The 14,398-nt window shown below is 42.3% G+C and overlaps 1 protein-coding gene and 1 non-coding gene across 7 annotated transcripts in view; one reads left to right on the top strand and one right to left on the bottom strand.

Annotated features, from left to right (window-relative positions):
- Ppp6r3 (protein phosphatase 6 regulatory subunit 3) overlaps positions 1-14,398 on the top strand; it is a 113,884-nt gene that overhangs the window by 76,234 nt on the left and 23,252 nt on the right. For all 6 annotated transcript variants that reach the window (XM_051145769.1, XM_051145765.1, XM_051145768.1 and 3 more), the window contains 5 exons: positions 767-919; positions 2,301-2,450; positions 3,723-3,787; positions 8,327-8,442; positions 10,495-10,580. In XM_051145769.1, the coding sequence (XP_051001726.1) occupies positions 767-919; positions 2,301-2,450; positions 3,723-3,787; positions 8,327-8,442; positions 10,495-10,580 (570 nt within the window). The remainder of the gene's footprint in view (positions 1-766; positions 920-2,300; positions 2,451-3,722; positions 3,788-8,326; positions 8,443-10,494; positions 10,581-14,398) is intronic.
- On the bottom strand, positions 4,775-4,881 carry LOC127190268 (U6 spliceosomal RNA). Its single transcript, XR_007830762.1, has one exon. It is a non-coding gene; the product is annotated as a U6 spliceosomal RNA (small nuclear RNA).

Below are 14,398 nucleotides of genomic sequence, written 5' to 3'. Positions count from 1 at the left end.
ATACCCAACTCATGACCTCAATTCATAGCTAAGTCTCTTGTTGAGACTTCTCTTTTACTCTAGCAATGAGTGACACCCCTGGCTTCACTCCATGATGAGATGTGTAAGTACATTCAGGGAGTATTTAAAGTAGCCGTATTAATTGATGAATGAACTTGCTTGCTGTGCTAAGGATTGAATGTCGTCTTACACATACTAAGCAAGTAATCACCCTTAGGCACCATGACACTTTTTAGAAAGTTTCAGGAGTTTCATGGAGTGAAACTGTAAGGCTTGGACCAGAAGAAGAGAGTGCGCAAGTGTGAGAGTTTTGGTTTAGGCTGTCACTGGAGTCTGAGAACTTTGGAAGTAAGAGAGTGATGACTAACCAGCAGTACACACTATGTCTTTGGGGTTTTGTTTGTTTAAAGTTTGTTTATTGTGGGAACTTTGTTCTCCCCTTTCATTCCACTGTGTGGGTTCTTGAGGTAAGTCAGAATGTCTAAAATATCTAAAATGCTATAGTATCTGCTTCTGTCTTGTGATTTCAGATTATCAAAACTCTTTGTAGACAAGAACAGGCCTCATCCACTATATTTCTCAGGGCAAACACATGCCTTTTTACCATATGTAGTTATTTCTGACTTCTTGTAAAGATTCCAGCTGCAAGTTTAGATTTCTCCAGCGTGAATTGTATGGTATTAGCTGGCCTTCTGCTGTGTCAGCACATGGACTTCTTGTTTATTGATTTACATTGAATTTAATTTGAAAGCCTTTTCTTCCTCAGAAAAGTGTGATGAAGACTACATGGGGTATACTGGACCCTCCTGTGGGGAATACTCGGTTGAATGTGATTAGGTTGATATCCAGCCTGCTTCAAACCAATACCAGCAGTATAAATGGAGACCTGATGGAGCTGAACAGCATTGGTGTCATATTGGTGAGATTCTGCCTCACAGACATTTGAAGTCAGCCTTGGTGGTTCCTAAGATTATATATAGCTCAGTCATATAAATTGACAGGGGTGTGGTTTGAACTCACTGTCCAGTACAGGCATCCTGTCCAAGAGTGGGGACAAATCTATAACAATACTCTCACCCTGAGCACTACAACTTCTTTGAACTCAGTCCGACTTGTACCAAGCTGCATGTGGTGTGAGGTGCTAGTGTTGTCAGCTGACTTCTGACCCATCCTCCCAGTAAAGGGGAAGAGCTCATTCCCTCCACATCTCTGGAAGACGCTAGGAAACCAGATAGTACTAGGGCAAAGGCACATATGTCACAAGGCATTGGCTCACTGCTCAGGACCATATCTGCGACAGGGTTACCGTGTAAGTGACTGTCTCACACTCAGCACACTCAGGCACTCTGAATAGAAGTCCAACTTCAAACAGGAATGAGGCATTTAACAAGTTGCTATCTACAAGTTGACATTCTGCTGCAGTGGAGACTAGGACAAAACTATTATGTTAACCTAGACCCTCTTTCTCCAATAAAAATAATTCTCTGTATCACGGTTCCTCATATCAAAATGAGCCTTAATTGTGCCTTTCATGGATAGTGCAAAGCAAACCTGCTGCATGCTTGGTGGTCTGAAGAAGCCGTGTAATTCCCTGGAGTCACAAAGGGAAGAGCATGGAAATGGACTGAGCTGGATATTTGCATCACCTTTTAAAAATTTCTCCTTAAGAAGGTTATGTTCATCTTTCCTTTTTGTTACGGGAGCTTTCTTCTGTTTTCTCATATATTCTAGGCAAATTCAAGTATTTTGAATGAACAGATAGTTATATGGACTATGAAGTAGTGTTTCAAACCACCCTTTAAATAAATTTTTGTTTCTTTTAATACGGGTATGTGCTTATCTGTGTGCACACATGCATATGCAGCCATCATAGTTCCCGCGTTGAGGTCAGACTACACCATTTAGAAGTCAGTCTGTCCTTTCACCATGTGGATTTTCAGAATCAAACTCAAGGTAATCAGTCTTGGTGGCAGGCACCTTTTACTACTGAGCCAATTTGCTAACTTCTGCCTTGTGTTTCTAGATCACTCTGAAGCTCTTCAGTTAGGCTAGACTGGTTGGTCAGTGAGCTCTTCCTGTCTTCACTTCCCAGCACTGGATCACAGAAATAGATGCCACTATACCCAGCTTTTAAGTAGATGCTAGAGATCCAGAGTCAGATCTCCACTTAATTCGGCACGCACTTTACTGACTGAGTGTATCCCCACCTTGAAAACATGTTCTTCAATTACTACTCGGTGAATGTTTAAAGTGATGGCTTCAGCACTGAGTTCACTGAAGAGCCTCTACTTTCCTTGTAGGACATGTTCTTCAAGTATACATGGAATAACTTTCTACATACGCAAGTGGAAATTTGTATTGCTCTCATCCTTGCCAGTCCTTTTGAGAATGCAGAAAATGGTACCATTACTGATCAAGACTCCACTGCTGACAATTTGTTATTGAAGCATGTAAGTGTTATTTCTGACTTCTATGTTTTCCAGAGTATGAAATGAATCACAGTTGAAGGGTAGGTTGAGTAGCTTCCAAGTCATAAGGTTTAGCTGTCACCTGCTCATTACACTTCCGACAAGTGATTCTTCTGTTAATCACATGGACCGAACCTCTCAATGAACTGTAGGTCCATCTTCTTGTAAATATAAGACATTTGAACACACTTCACGCAGGTTAAAAGAACCATAGATAATTAAGTCCTACTGAGAATACTTTTACTGTTCTTTGGCACACCAGTGTTTAACTTGCAGTGCTGATTAGGTGTCTGAAAGTGTGGAGAAATGAGTTGTAGTCAATGTTGAATGATCTTCACTTTAGAGTCTCTCTCTGGTGTTTTATGGGCAAGAACAGGGGGCTCTTCCTTTGTAGACCAGACTTGTCTTGGACTCATAAACTTTCTGGCTCAGGCTCTCAGAGCTAGGGTTATAAGCATGTGCATAATATGTGGCCTGGGAGCCAGTCTCTTTTTCTATAAAATATGAAGTGATTTTTCTAGGTCAGTTTTCAGAGTTCTACATTTCTATGGTTTTATCTAGTCCTCTAGTTTCCAGGTAGTTTATTCCCAGACCTGGAAGCCAAAAAGGCTGCCCTGGAGCAGCCAGTAACTGGAGAAGACAAGTGCCATTGCTCATTGGAGTTTGCAGCCATTGTGGCTTCTCTTTGACTGTTAGTTTTGTTAGGATCTTTCACGTTTTGTTGCCCACGTTTAAAAGTTAAGTAAGTCGAAATAAAGCAAATAGCAGAAAAGTAGAGCATTGTGTTAGGTCTGTGCTAAATTTGCCAGAGCATGCTTTCATCTTTTGAGTTCTTGTTGGGCCTTGTGCATCTGACCAACTTTTTCTAGTCAACAAATCCTAGCTTTGCCTTGGTGGGTTCACTACTCACTGTAGCAATACCCTCAGCAACAAGTTGCCTAGTAAGTGCTCTGTGTGGCCTGGGGTCCTGATGGAATTGGCCACTGGAGATCTGGAATAAAGAGCAACATGTCAAATTTGGGTGGGCCAGTGACTAAGAACACATACAGTTTTGTTTTATGTAAAGTATTTTTTTTTTTAAAGACAGGGTCTCACTATGTAGACCAGTCTGACCTGAACTCACAGAGATCTGCCTACCTACCTCTACCTCCAAAATGCTGGGGTGAAAGTAAATGGTGGGGTTAAACCCACCATGCTGGGTTTGCTTTGGTGTGCGAATAATTGGGAGTAATTGCAGTGTTCTTTTTTATTTAGCTTTTTCAAAAATGTCAGTTAATTGAGCGAATACTTGAAGCCTGGGACACTAATGAAAAGAAACAGTAAGTACCTTGCCTCCCCCAATACAATCTTTTTATTGATTATTTGAGAATTTTACATAATGTACCCCAATTCCACTCCCCAGTCCTCCCAAGTCCACTCTGACCACTTGAACACCAGATTCAGATTGATGGAAGTGTATGAATGCTGAACAAAAACTGACCGGTCAGGGACATAATCTGGGCTTGGGAGCCAGACTGTGATGCAGGTCCATTTCAAAGGCAAGCTTTTTTTATAAGAAAGACTATAACCAGGTAACAACCAGATAACCAGGTGGGAAGCAAGGGGGAGGGCAGTGTTGTATCATTTTGACCAGTTAAACACAAAAAGAATCTTCTGAGCACAATGTATCCAGGTGACTAGACAAAGCATTTTAGCCTGGTTGGCTAGGATATAGGCTTGGGGACTTTCTAGTTTCCCACTTTTCCAGGAGAAGGGAACATAGCAGGACGTTATAGTCTTAATTCTAATAGAACGTACATTTATCTTTAACTCAGGCAGAACATATATTTATCATTTATTTTATTCTAAGCAGCAAGTATTGATGTAGCCTGGTCTCAGGCACATAGGGCCTGAGAACTTGAACTTAATTTCACCTTAGAGTTAAAATGGAGACTTGGAGGCACAATGGCTTCTGATAGGCTAAAGATGTTAACAGAGGAGCTGCAGTTATGCTAGGAACTAAAATAGGTCTCTACGGAGGGGTATAGAATTTGAGCAAGGTAGGCAGGTTATAACGGTGACTGCTACCCCCAAAAAGAAGGACCCCCCAAAAAATTAAACGCTTTTTGTGTTGCTCATATATTCACTGAAACATGGTAAAACTCTCAGTATCCAGCTCCTTAAAGAAAACTGATTCCTGCCCCTACACTACTCCTGCCAGAAGCTGTGAAGAGCTACACTACAGCATACCTATTACAGGTTTTTTAAGTATTTTCTTCAGTGGCTTCCTGTCTAGACTGTTCCCCTTTTTGGGGAGGAGGGATTGTAAAAATATGGAATGCTTAATGAATTTGTGTGTCTTCCTTATGAAGGGACCATGCTAATCTCTTTTGTATTATACCAATTTTAGTATGTGAACACAAGTAACTTGTTTCTAAAAGCAGTACAATTTGATTTATAATTTGCAAAAAATATTACCATTTCTCCTTTGCTACTTTAAAAAAGTGAGAATAAAGTTACCCTATAATAGATAATTTTCTACTAACCTTTGGTCAGGTCTTCCTTCTTTGAGCAGAACTCTGTTGCCATTGAAGGGCTTTCTGAGCATAGTTTGAGTTGAATAAAACAAAGATTGACCCTCTCTGGTGTGAAGTGATTATCCCCTCAGAGCCAGACATGCCATGTACATGCTCTCAGAGTAAGGTGTCATCACACCATGCACCTAAAATCTTCATAGACAAGATTTTGTAAAGCATTAGTTGGCCCTGCCCACAACTTTCTTACATAAGTGGTAGATGGTGGTAGTACTGGCAGTGAAAGTAGCCAGCAGGCACTCTTAATACCCTGGGGGCTTTTACATCAGCCCAGATTCTGAAGCAGGCAGTGTAGAGTGGGTTTGGAAGGTTCTTTCAGGCTGTGTTGCTGTGTGAGGCTGAGTGTGTTTGTATAAGTGACACCTAGCTTATGGGTTGCGTTACTGGGTGGTACCAGGTAGGAAGAGGGGGCCCTGATCATTAGCTTTGGTTTGTGTTGGAACCCTCTTACCCCTCTCTTCTTGATACTTTGAGATATGTAGGTAAACTCTGGTTATTTTGCCATGTTGTAGGATGCTGGGGCTTATTCATTAGGAGAGGTTGGATATTATTCTCACTATTCCTGTGAAGTTAGCCCTCTTAGTGTTCATGTGAGCAAGAACATAGAGTCTTCTCAGAACATCTTCTCTCTCTTAGTTCTGTAGATGGTGCCACAAATGGCAGACACTCCTCTTTTGTTTGGTAACACACTCCTCTTTTTTTTTTTTTTTTTTTTTTTCCTTTTGAGACAGGGTTTCTCTATAGCTCTGGCCATCCTGGAACTTTCTCTGTAGATCAGGCTGGCTTCCCAAGTACTGAGATTAAAAGTGTGCACCACCACCACCACCCAGACTACCCCATTTTCCCCCCTAAATACCACTTTCTTAAAAAAAAATCTTCTCACCTGGGCCTTGCAGTTTTGATTTGCATGAACCTGTTAATTAGTAACACTGCATGCTTTTGTGTATCTCTGGGCCATTTGTGTATCTTCTCTTAAGAAATTGACTATTTAGATCATAAGCAATTGGAAAGATGTTGCTGGTGGCTTTCCTCTATCTCCTGGCTATGCTCCACTGAGGGAGTGCTAAGATTCGCACTAATCCTGTGTGGGATGTGCGCTTCATAATGTGTCCCATCTGCCAGGCTCTTCAGAGTTGAGGTAATCCCATTTGCTTTTTGTGCTTTTATTATTAGTGGGTACTTTCGCAAATGTGTCTACACAGACCAGTGTCGTTTTTGTTCTAGTAGTTTTATAGTGTCCAGTTTTCAGTTGAGTCTTCCTTTTGCATTAGTTTACTATGTGGGGAGAGATGGCCGGCCATCCAGCCGCAGTGTTCTGCATGGGAACGTCGGGCTTGGTCATCAACATGACTGTGCTTCTTTCTGAGTCAGGGTTAAGTCTGTTTCTCAGTCGTCATGATACACTTTTCCTAGATGACCAATTTCAGGAAGCGTGACTGCTATATGGAGCCCTTACATAGCCACTACTGTAGTCAGAACGTAGAATGCTTCCATTGTCGTGCAGCGATGCATTGTCCCCCTCTTCCCCTTCCTCCTTTCTTCTTGGGTTGGCAACATGCTCACTATATAGCTGAGGGTGGCCTTGAGCTTCTGGTCTTGCCTCCTCTCCAGTTCTGGGATTACAGCCACATGCCCTTGTCTGTCTTTGTGAGGTGCAAGTGATCAAATCCAGGTCTTTAATGCAACCTAGGTTGCTTCTACCAACTGAGCTCCTCAGTAATTTATACTGGTGAAATTCAAATCTGTATATTGCCATGAAGAAGCTAAGTGACCCAGGATAGGAATCACCTTGCTTTTGCTGTTTTGAGTTTGGCAGTGATGAACTGAGTAAACATTGAGCACAGATGGGTATTGATGAGGCCATATGGTAAGCTGGTGCTGAGTCTATGTGGTTGTGGCAAGGGGTTTTAATTAGCACACACATTATTCCAAATGGATCTCCATTAGAACAACTCTGGTTCTGTGTCTGACCGCTCAGCTGTTTTGTGTCCTCCGTGACTTCCCACCTACCATTCTCTTTCTCTTCCTATGGGCCTGTCTTCTAAAGCCAGGTGAATAAACAGTCCCATGAGCTTGGGATCCTGAAAGCTTTCTTTAGCACTTTGGTAGGCCAGAAGCCTTTGATAGTCTTTTGTCCTTATCCATGGCCTTACGTGAGTATGGGAGGGCTAAGAAGGTGTCTTTGGGAACACTAGAGTCTCTGGCTCTTACTATGAAACCAAAGACAGCCTTTGTAGCTCATTGTGAGCCTCAAATTCTCTGGAGGTTCTGGATATTACCCAGCAGGTATTGCATTTTCCAGGCGTGTCTCCAAATGAGGAGTTTCATTATTATCTTTTAGTGGCTCCTGTAAGGGTTTTCTTTAAAAAAAAAAAAAAAGAAAGAAAGAAAGAAAGAAAGAAAAGAAAAAACTCTTGAATATCTGCCCTGTTGTCTCCATCAAAAATCTTTTAATAAATTATGGACACTGGGCATTGTGGCACATGCCTTTAATCCCAGCACTCGGGAGGCAGAGGCAGGCAGATCAAAAAAACAAAGCAAAACAAAAAAAAGCCAAAACATTGGGAAGGTAGTCGTTGGGGTTTTTTTGTTTGTTTGTTTTGCTTTGTGGGGGAGGTTTGGTTTGATTTGGTTTTTTGAGATAGGGTTTCTCCGTGTAGCCTTGGCTGTCCTGGACTCACTTTGTAGACTAGCCTGGCCTTGAACTCACAGTGGCCCGCCTGCCTCTGCCTCCCAGGTGCTGGGATTAAAGGCTTGTGCCACCATGCCCGGCAGGAAAAAGGTAGTCTTAATATAAAGATGAATGTGGTTGGAAAAAGTAGGCCTCAGCAGAAGAAAGCATTGAGTGAGGGCTGAGTTTCCTGGCCGCTGTTTTGAGTGGTCTCCAGAAAGTTCTTACCTTTCTTACTTCAGTCAGGTGTTCAGATAAGCCATTGTCTTAAGTTGAGAAATGTCATTAGTGGTTATGTCTGTCAGTTTGCACAAGTAATACTTTGTGTTTTTTGTAGGGGAAGGCCAACAAAACTCTGGCCTCAGTTTCTTATCATCTAACAACACATCTGAAACTGAGTTTTTACAAAAAAGTAAAGGAAAATTCCAGTGGCATGGGGCATTAATGAATGTCTCTTTCAAATACTGTTATAAACCGTCGTTGTTGCTGACATTGGAGAACTGTCCTGTTACTATGCTGTCATAACTTCCTGTTAACTTTATGTATTCTCCATTTGAGAACCTGCAAAGTGTTTGTCCTCCCAGTCTGAATATTTTGTTTTTCCCCCTTGTCAGGGCTGAAGGAGGACGACGACATGGTTACATGGGACACCTCACAAGGATAGCGAACTGTATTGTGCACAGCACTGACAAGGGTCCGAACAGTGCATTAGTACAGCAGCTCATTAAAGGTAAGTTATTTAACAGTTCTAATTACATTTGTGTGGGACCAGAGAGCAGTGAGGGGTTAAAGTGTAGGGTTGAAGACTGTAAATGGAGTTTCTTTCCGTTATAGATACTGTTTGGAGATCACACTGTGGCTCTTGAATGTTTGGACCGTGTGGTTCTCAGCTATACCTCTGCTGTTCATTTAGAAACCAAGTGGCATGCTGGAGTCAGTCACTCTGTTAGTGAGCACTGTTGATGGCTTGCTTTTTTGTCTTCTTTTGTTTTTGTTTTTAAAGGTTTGTTTATTCACCAGACATAGCAGCACACGTCTTTAATCCCAGCACTTGGGAGGCAGAGGCAGGTAGATCTCTGTGAGTTTGAGGCCAGCCTGGTCTTACGTAGTGGGTTCCCGGACATTCAGAAGTATATAGTGAAACCCTCTCTTGGGGAGCTTTATTTATTTTATATATAAAGGTGTTTTGTCTGTGTGTGTCTGATCTGTATACCATGTGCATGCAGTTTCCATGGAGGTCAGAGGAGATGTCAGATCACTCTGGAACCAGAATTAATAGATGCTTGTGAGTTGCCATGTAGATGCTGGGCATCAAACCCAGGTCCTCTAGGAGAGTAGCCAGTGTTCTTAACCTCTAAGCCATCTCTCTAGCCCCTGACCGTGTTCTGTGTTTGAGTACAGCCACTCAAGCTATGGTGGTGGCTCTTGGCTTTTTCTTTTGAAGTCCCCTTCCTTTTTAAAATGTATATTAGTGTTTTGCCTGTACACATGCATGCATACCATTTGTACCTGGCCAGAAGAGAACATTGGAGCTCCTTCAACTTCCTTTATGGTGGTTGTGAGCCACCATGTGGGTGCTGGGAACAGAACCCGGTCCCTTGAAAAGTAACAAGTGCTCTTAAGCACTGAGACATCTCTGTAGTGGTTAGAGTCTAGCCTATCCTCCCTCCTGTTGTTACCTATGGATTAAATCCCTTACCTGAGGTGCTAAAGCACTGTCAGCATTTCTTGAATGTCTCTGTTACTAAAATGAAAGATGGGATCCTAAAGGATTCTTTTTTTACTAGCATTTAAATTTAATCAGCCCAAGGTGACTTAGCCACAAACCATAAGTCTTGTTTTTGCCAGAATGAGAGCGCCAACTGCACTGACCTGCAGGCCTCTGTCTGAGCGGGATTGCTAGTACTGAGTCTTCATTGAATGTGAAAAACTAATCATCTTTGTTCAAGGAGTGGTGCTCTGTTGAGTGTGCACTGAAAGCCTAGTTCTCACCCACTGGTAGGAAAACTGAGGCCTGTCCACCTGTAATTTTGCTTCTTGAGAAGCACAAGCCTCTTCCTCAAGCCACTCCTCTTGCCTTTTCAAGGAGAGAGAGCCATGTGTGATAAGGCTCGTTCCTTCCTGAAAGTTCCTGTGTAAGTGTGTGCCTCTGTGTAGGTAGGCCTCCAAGGTTTATAGCTGTGGTTTCATTTCTCAGAAAAACCTTTGTAAGTCATTCTCTTAAAAATTTCTCTAGAACGTATAATTTTGCTGTAGAACATTTCTTCATGTTTTGTTTATGAGACAAATATATAGGGGACATACAAGTCTCAGCAACCAACAGGGTTCCATGAACCATTCATCAGTCAAGCGTCCATCATAGGATTTCAGCAAAGTACAGATGCGGATATTTGTTCGGTTTCTTAAACTTGGCCACACAAACAATTCTTAACCCACCCCCAGCCTCCAGAAGACCTGTCTCCTTTCAGAAGAGTTGTTTGGAGATATAATTTCATGTGTCCTTCCAGCAGGACATTGGTTAGTAACTGCTACATGATGGCTTTTGGCCAGATGAGACATAAGTTGTTGGTGGAGTGGGGCTTTTGGGGCTCAAAAGTCTGTTGACTGTGCCTGTTGGAGCTTTTGGGACTCATTCTTCTTGGACCATTGGGCTGGCCATAGCCAGGACTTCAGCTCATTGGCCTCCCCTATGTGCTATACATATGGTCGCTCTTTGAGACTGTGCACCCTTGTCCTTGTGGGTCACTGTGTGATAATGCTTTTTTCCTTTTTCACTCTGAAGATCTTCCCGACGAAGTCAGGGAGCGGTGGGAGACCTTCTGCACGAGCTCCTTAGGAGAGACGAACAAGAGGAACACGGTAGATCTAGTAGGTTTCACAGGTTAAATTTTGGGGGTTTTGGTGCTCTCAGCCATTGCCTGTTGACTTGGAAAAATGTTAAAGATCATCTCTTAGGCCCAGTGAGTATGGGTGAGAGATGAGCTTATGATTATGCAGTTGAGAAGGCAGTATTCACAGCATTCTTGATTCCTTCAGTCACCTCCTAGTGACCTGCCTTGCATGGCAACAGTACTTAAAAGCCGCCTATGTCCACTGCAGTCCACATCAGTGTCTTGTCTCACCTGGGCTCTGCTCCCTAAGCATCTCAGCACCACCCTCTGCCTTCCTCTTGTTCTACTTTGGGCTTTGGGCTCAAGTCACTCTGAGTACTTAGAATCCCAAACACTTACTTTGCATGTTTCTAGTAGTATGGAGTTGAGTCTATTCTCATTTCAGAATATTATTTGGAAAAGAGGGTTAGCAATAGATGATTCTGAAACTCCAGCTTTAGAATGTTGAACTGAATTGGTACTTTTAGTCAGGGAATAATGGCATTGATAATTTTTAAAATTATATTGGACTTTGGAATGTGTTTTTGTTTTTAAACACCTTAAGTTTTAAGATGAAGATTGCTTTGCTTGAGGTTTTGCAGATGAGAATCCATTTTTGTTCGCATTGGTAGCTGATGATTAGAGTGGTGGCCAGACTCAGAAGTGCTCTTCAGCACTAGCCACTTATGGTCTTGAGTTTCTTGTAATAACCCCTCAGTCATTAATAATTAGTTATATAGCAGATAAGAGCTGCAGAGTCAGCGGTCATCCTGTGTCACACTGCGTAGGCATTTGCCCCTCAATTGATTTGAGTAGTGGAATAATGGCTTTTTAAGGTGGCTTTGATACAGAATTAGGAAGTATGAAAATAGAAGAAATTACTATAGAAGGAAGCTTGTGGGGCCATGTGGTCTGAGGGTTTGTGTGTGTGTCACTGCTTGTCATACAAACCCACACTCCTGTCAACAGTGCTGGTCGGCAGGAAGGGCACAGTCTTTTTATAAAAATGTTACGTAGCTGGGTGATTTGGGCTTCTCTGCACTTGTCAGTTGGTTAAAATAATTGAGGCTGGGTTTGAAACTACCTCAGCTAGCTCTATAAGTGGTTGGCTACCCTGAAGAGTAGCACAGTCCTCTGTTTTGTGACATTTTGTTGCTGGTTAAGCTCCCACATTAATTCTATCTGGGGAATGCAGCCAGTATGGTGTCCTTTGTTTTTTGTTTTTTTGATATATATATGAGCACTTTATTTGAGGCACTTTAAAATTGTCCTCCTGTGATTGACTTTGCTTCCTTTTTGAGACATGATAGAGCTCTGCCTGGCCTGTGATTGATTTTTAAAAAAGAACAAGAAGAAGGAAGTAGTAGTAGTAGTAAAAAAAAAAAAAAAAAAAAAAAAAAAAAAAAAAGTCCACTTAAAACTTGTTACCAAAACAAAAACAAAAACAAAAACAAAAAAAACTTGTTACCAAGCTTTTAAAAAACAAACTTTTCTTGGAGGCCATAGTGGTACATACCTGTAATCCACAGGAGATTCAGAAGTTGGAGGTTAGGGCCAGCAGATGATTTGTTATTAAAGCACTTGGTGTGGGAACATGAGGACCTGCATTCAACCCCAGGACTTGTGTGATAGTTGGGCCCGCCAGTGCATACCTGTAACCCAGCATCAGGGGAGAGTCAGGAGGATCCCAGCCTAGTGGAAATGGTGAGTTCCAGGTCATAAGCTTTGACCTCCACAGGGACCCACTTGTGCACTACACATACAGTAACACACAGATAGGAAAAAACAGAAACAAAACTCAAAGGCTGTTCAGGGCAGCCTCAGCTACTCTTCAAGATTGAGGCCTGGACTACATTAAAAACTCTTCTACTAGCCGGGCATGGTGGTGCACGCCTTCAATCCCAGCACTCAGGAAGCAGAGGCAGGCAGATTGCTGTGAGTTTGAGGCCAGCCTGGTCTACAAATCGAGTCCAGGATAGCCGAGGCTAACACAGAAAGATCCTGTGTCAAAAAACAAAACAAAAAACAAAAAAAACTCTTCTACTACCTCATGGCCCCTCTCCCTGCAAAAAGCTTTAATCTTACATAAGGCTGCAGATTTCTTTGAGATCCGTAGTAAAAGAGGGTTCCATTGCTGCCTACATATTTCTCAGCTGTTTGCATGCTATCAGTAGGCCCACAGAGAGTTTATCAATGGTAAGAGCGCCACAGAACACATGCCCAGCCCCATCTTGGTGGACATTGACATCTGTGCAGCACCGAAGGGAAGCTGGGAGGAGCCCCATCTTCCACCAAAGTAGAGCTCCATTCTCCCTGAGATGGCACTATACTTAGACCACACAGATAGTCTGCAGTGGGATGATCTTGGGACACGCCAGCCTGCATAGCGAGATGCTGGCCATAGAGAAGCCTGCCAACAGGCTAGTGAGGTGATGCCATGGGGTAAAAGCGGCTGCCAACCTTGGCCTGAGATTGATCCCTAGAACTCACACAATGGGAACAAGGAACAAACTGTAAGTTTGTGTACCATGTGTGTACCCCTCCCAAACAACCATGATTAATTGAGTGTTGATTAAAAAATTACAGATCTTTCTTAAAGATTTAAGGATAGTCTGGCTACCAAAGAATGTTTAGCTTATTTCCTTCAGGTTATTTTCCTCTCCAGAATAGATTCAGTTTATTTTAGTAGGGTTAGGCACTTATTCTATGGGGTCAATAGGCTACTGTAGATACTTTTGTAAATATAATTTGGTAAATACTGTGGGCTTTATTTATCCTTGAAAAGATGCCTATGAATGTAATTTATGGTCTTAGTAAAAGCCAGTGGAATTATCAGTTGAGTAATAGATTGAGTATGACAAATAGATGACTGGGTCTTCTGCCTTACTCAGTTTCTTTTAAGACGGCTCAGATGCCTCTCTGCGGTGTTGAGGTGTGTTCATAACCTGAGTTACTATGTTGGTATGTTCCTTTGGCCATTTTTATTGTAATGTTCACACAAAGATCACTTTTACAACTCTCCTCCAATGTCCTTATAAGCTGTGTGGGCCATAGTTCCTGTGGCTTCCACTGTAGCATTCTAACTCAGCTGTGAGATGGAGGAATCTTCTGTCTTTCAGCCCCTTCATTTGGAATGAAGCCAAAATACATATGCAGTAGGTTCCTGTGCTGCCACTATGTATATGAGGGAGCTGGAATGTTAAAATGAAGTACTTTGGACTGGGTTGTTGGGTTGGTTTTGATTTTTTTTTTTTTTTTTTTTTTTTTTAAAACAGTGTCTCAGTTTGTAGCCCAGGCTGTCCTCAAACTCCGATCCTTCTGCCTCAGCCTCTCAAATGATTGGGCTGTAAGCATCCACCACCACCCCCAACTCTAACATTTAGTGTTTTAGTTTCATCTGAATTTTGACTAAACTTTCAAACAAAACTTGGCAAGGACTTAGAAATAGAAAATATAAAATTTTGTCTTAGGCTTTGCTTGTCCCTCCAGTGAAGAGGGTATTTTATAAGCACAGATGTGTTCTTACCATCCTTGACAGACAGGGACTGGAGGTAGTGTCACGATAGGGCTGTGTATGTGATTTTCATGTCGATGTAGCCAGCTAAAGTTGTCTGTCCTTAGCCCTTGAGGTGGCAGGTGCTTAGAGTCCCCGGTAAGGAGCTTATGGTAGCACCTCTTGCTAATGAGCTCCACACAGCACTCACTCAGTGGCTCACTCTCTAGCACAGTAGCAGTGCTGAAGAGCTGTCACGGAAGAGTGCGCTCACTTACATGTCCATGCTAGTGAGCAGGCATTCAAGTGCTTGCAATGCCAGG

The sequence above is a fragment of the Acomys russatus genome, chromosome 5 (genome assembly GCF_903995435.1).
Source record: "Acomys russatus chromosome 5, mAcoRus1.1, whole genome shotgun sequence".
NCBI classification, from domain to species: Eukaryota; Metazoa; Chordata; class Mammalia; order Rodentia; family Muridae; genus Acomys; species Acomys russatus.
This window is presented reverse-complemented; position numbering and strand designations above follow the sequence as displayed.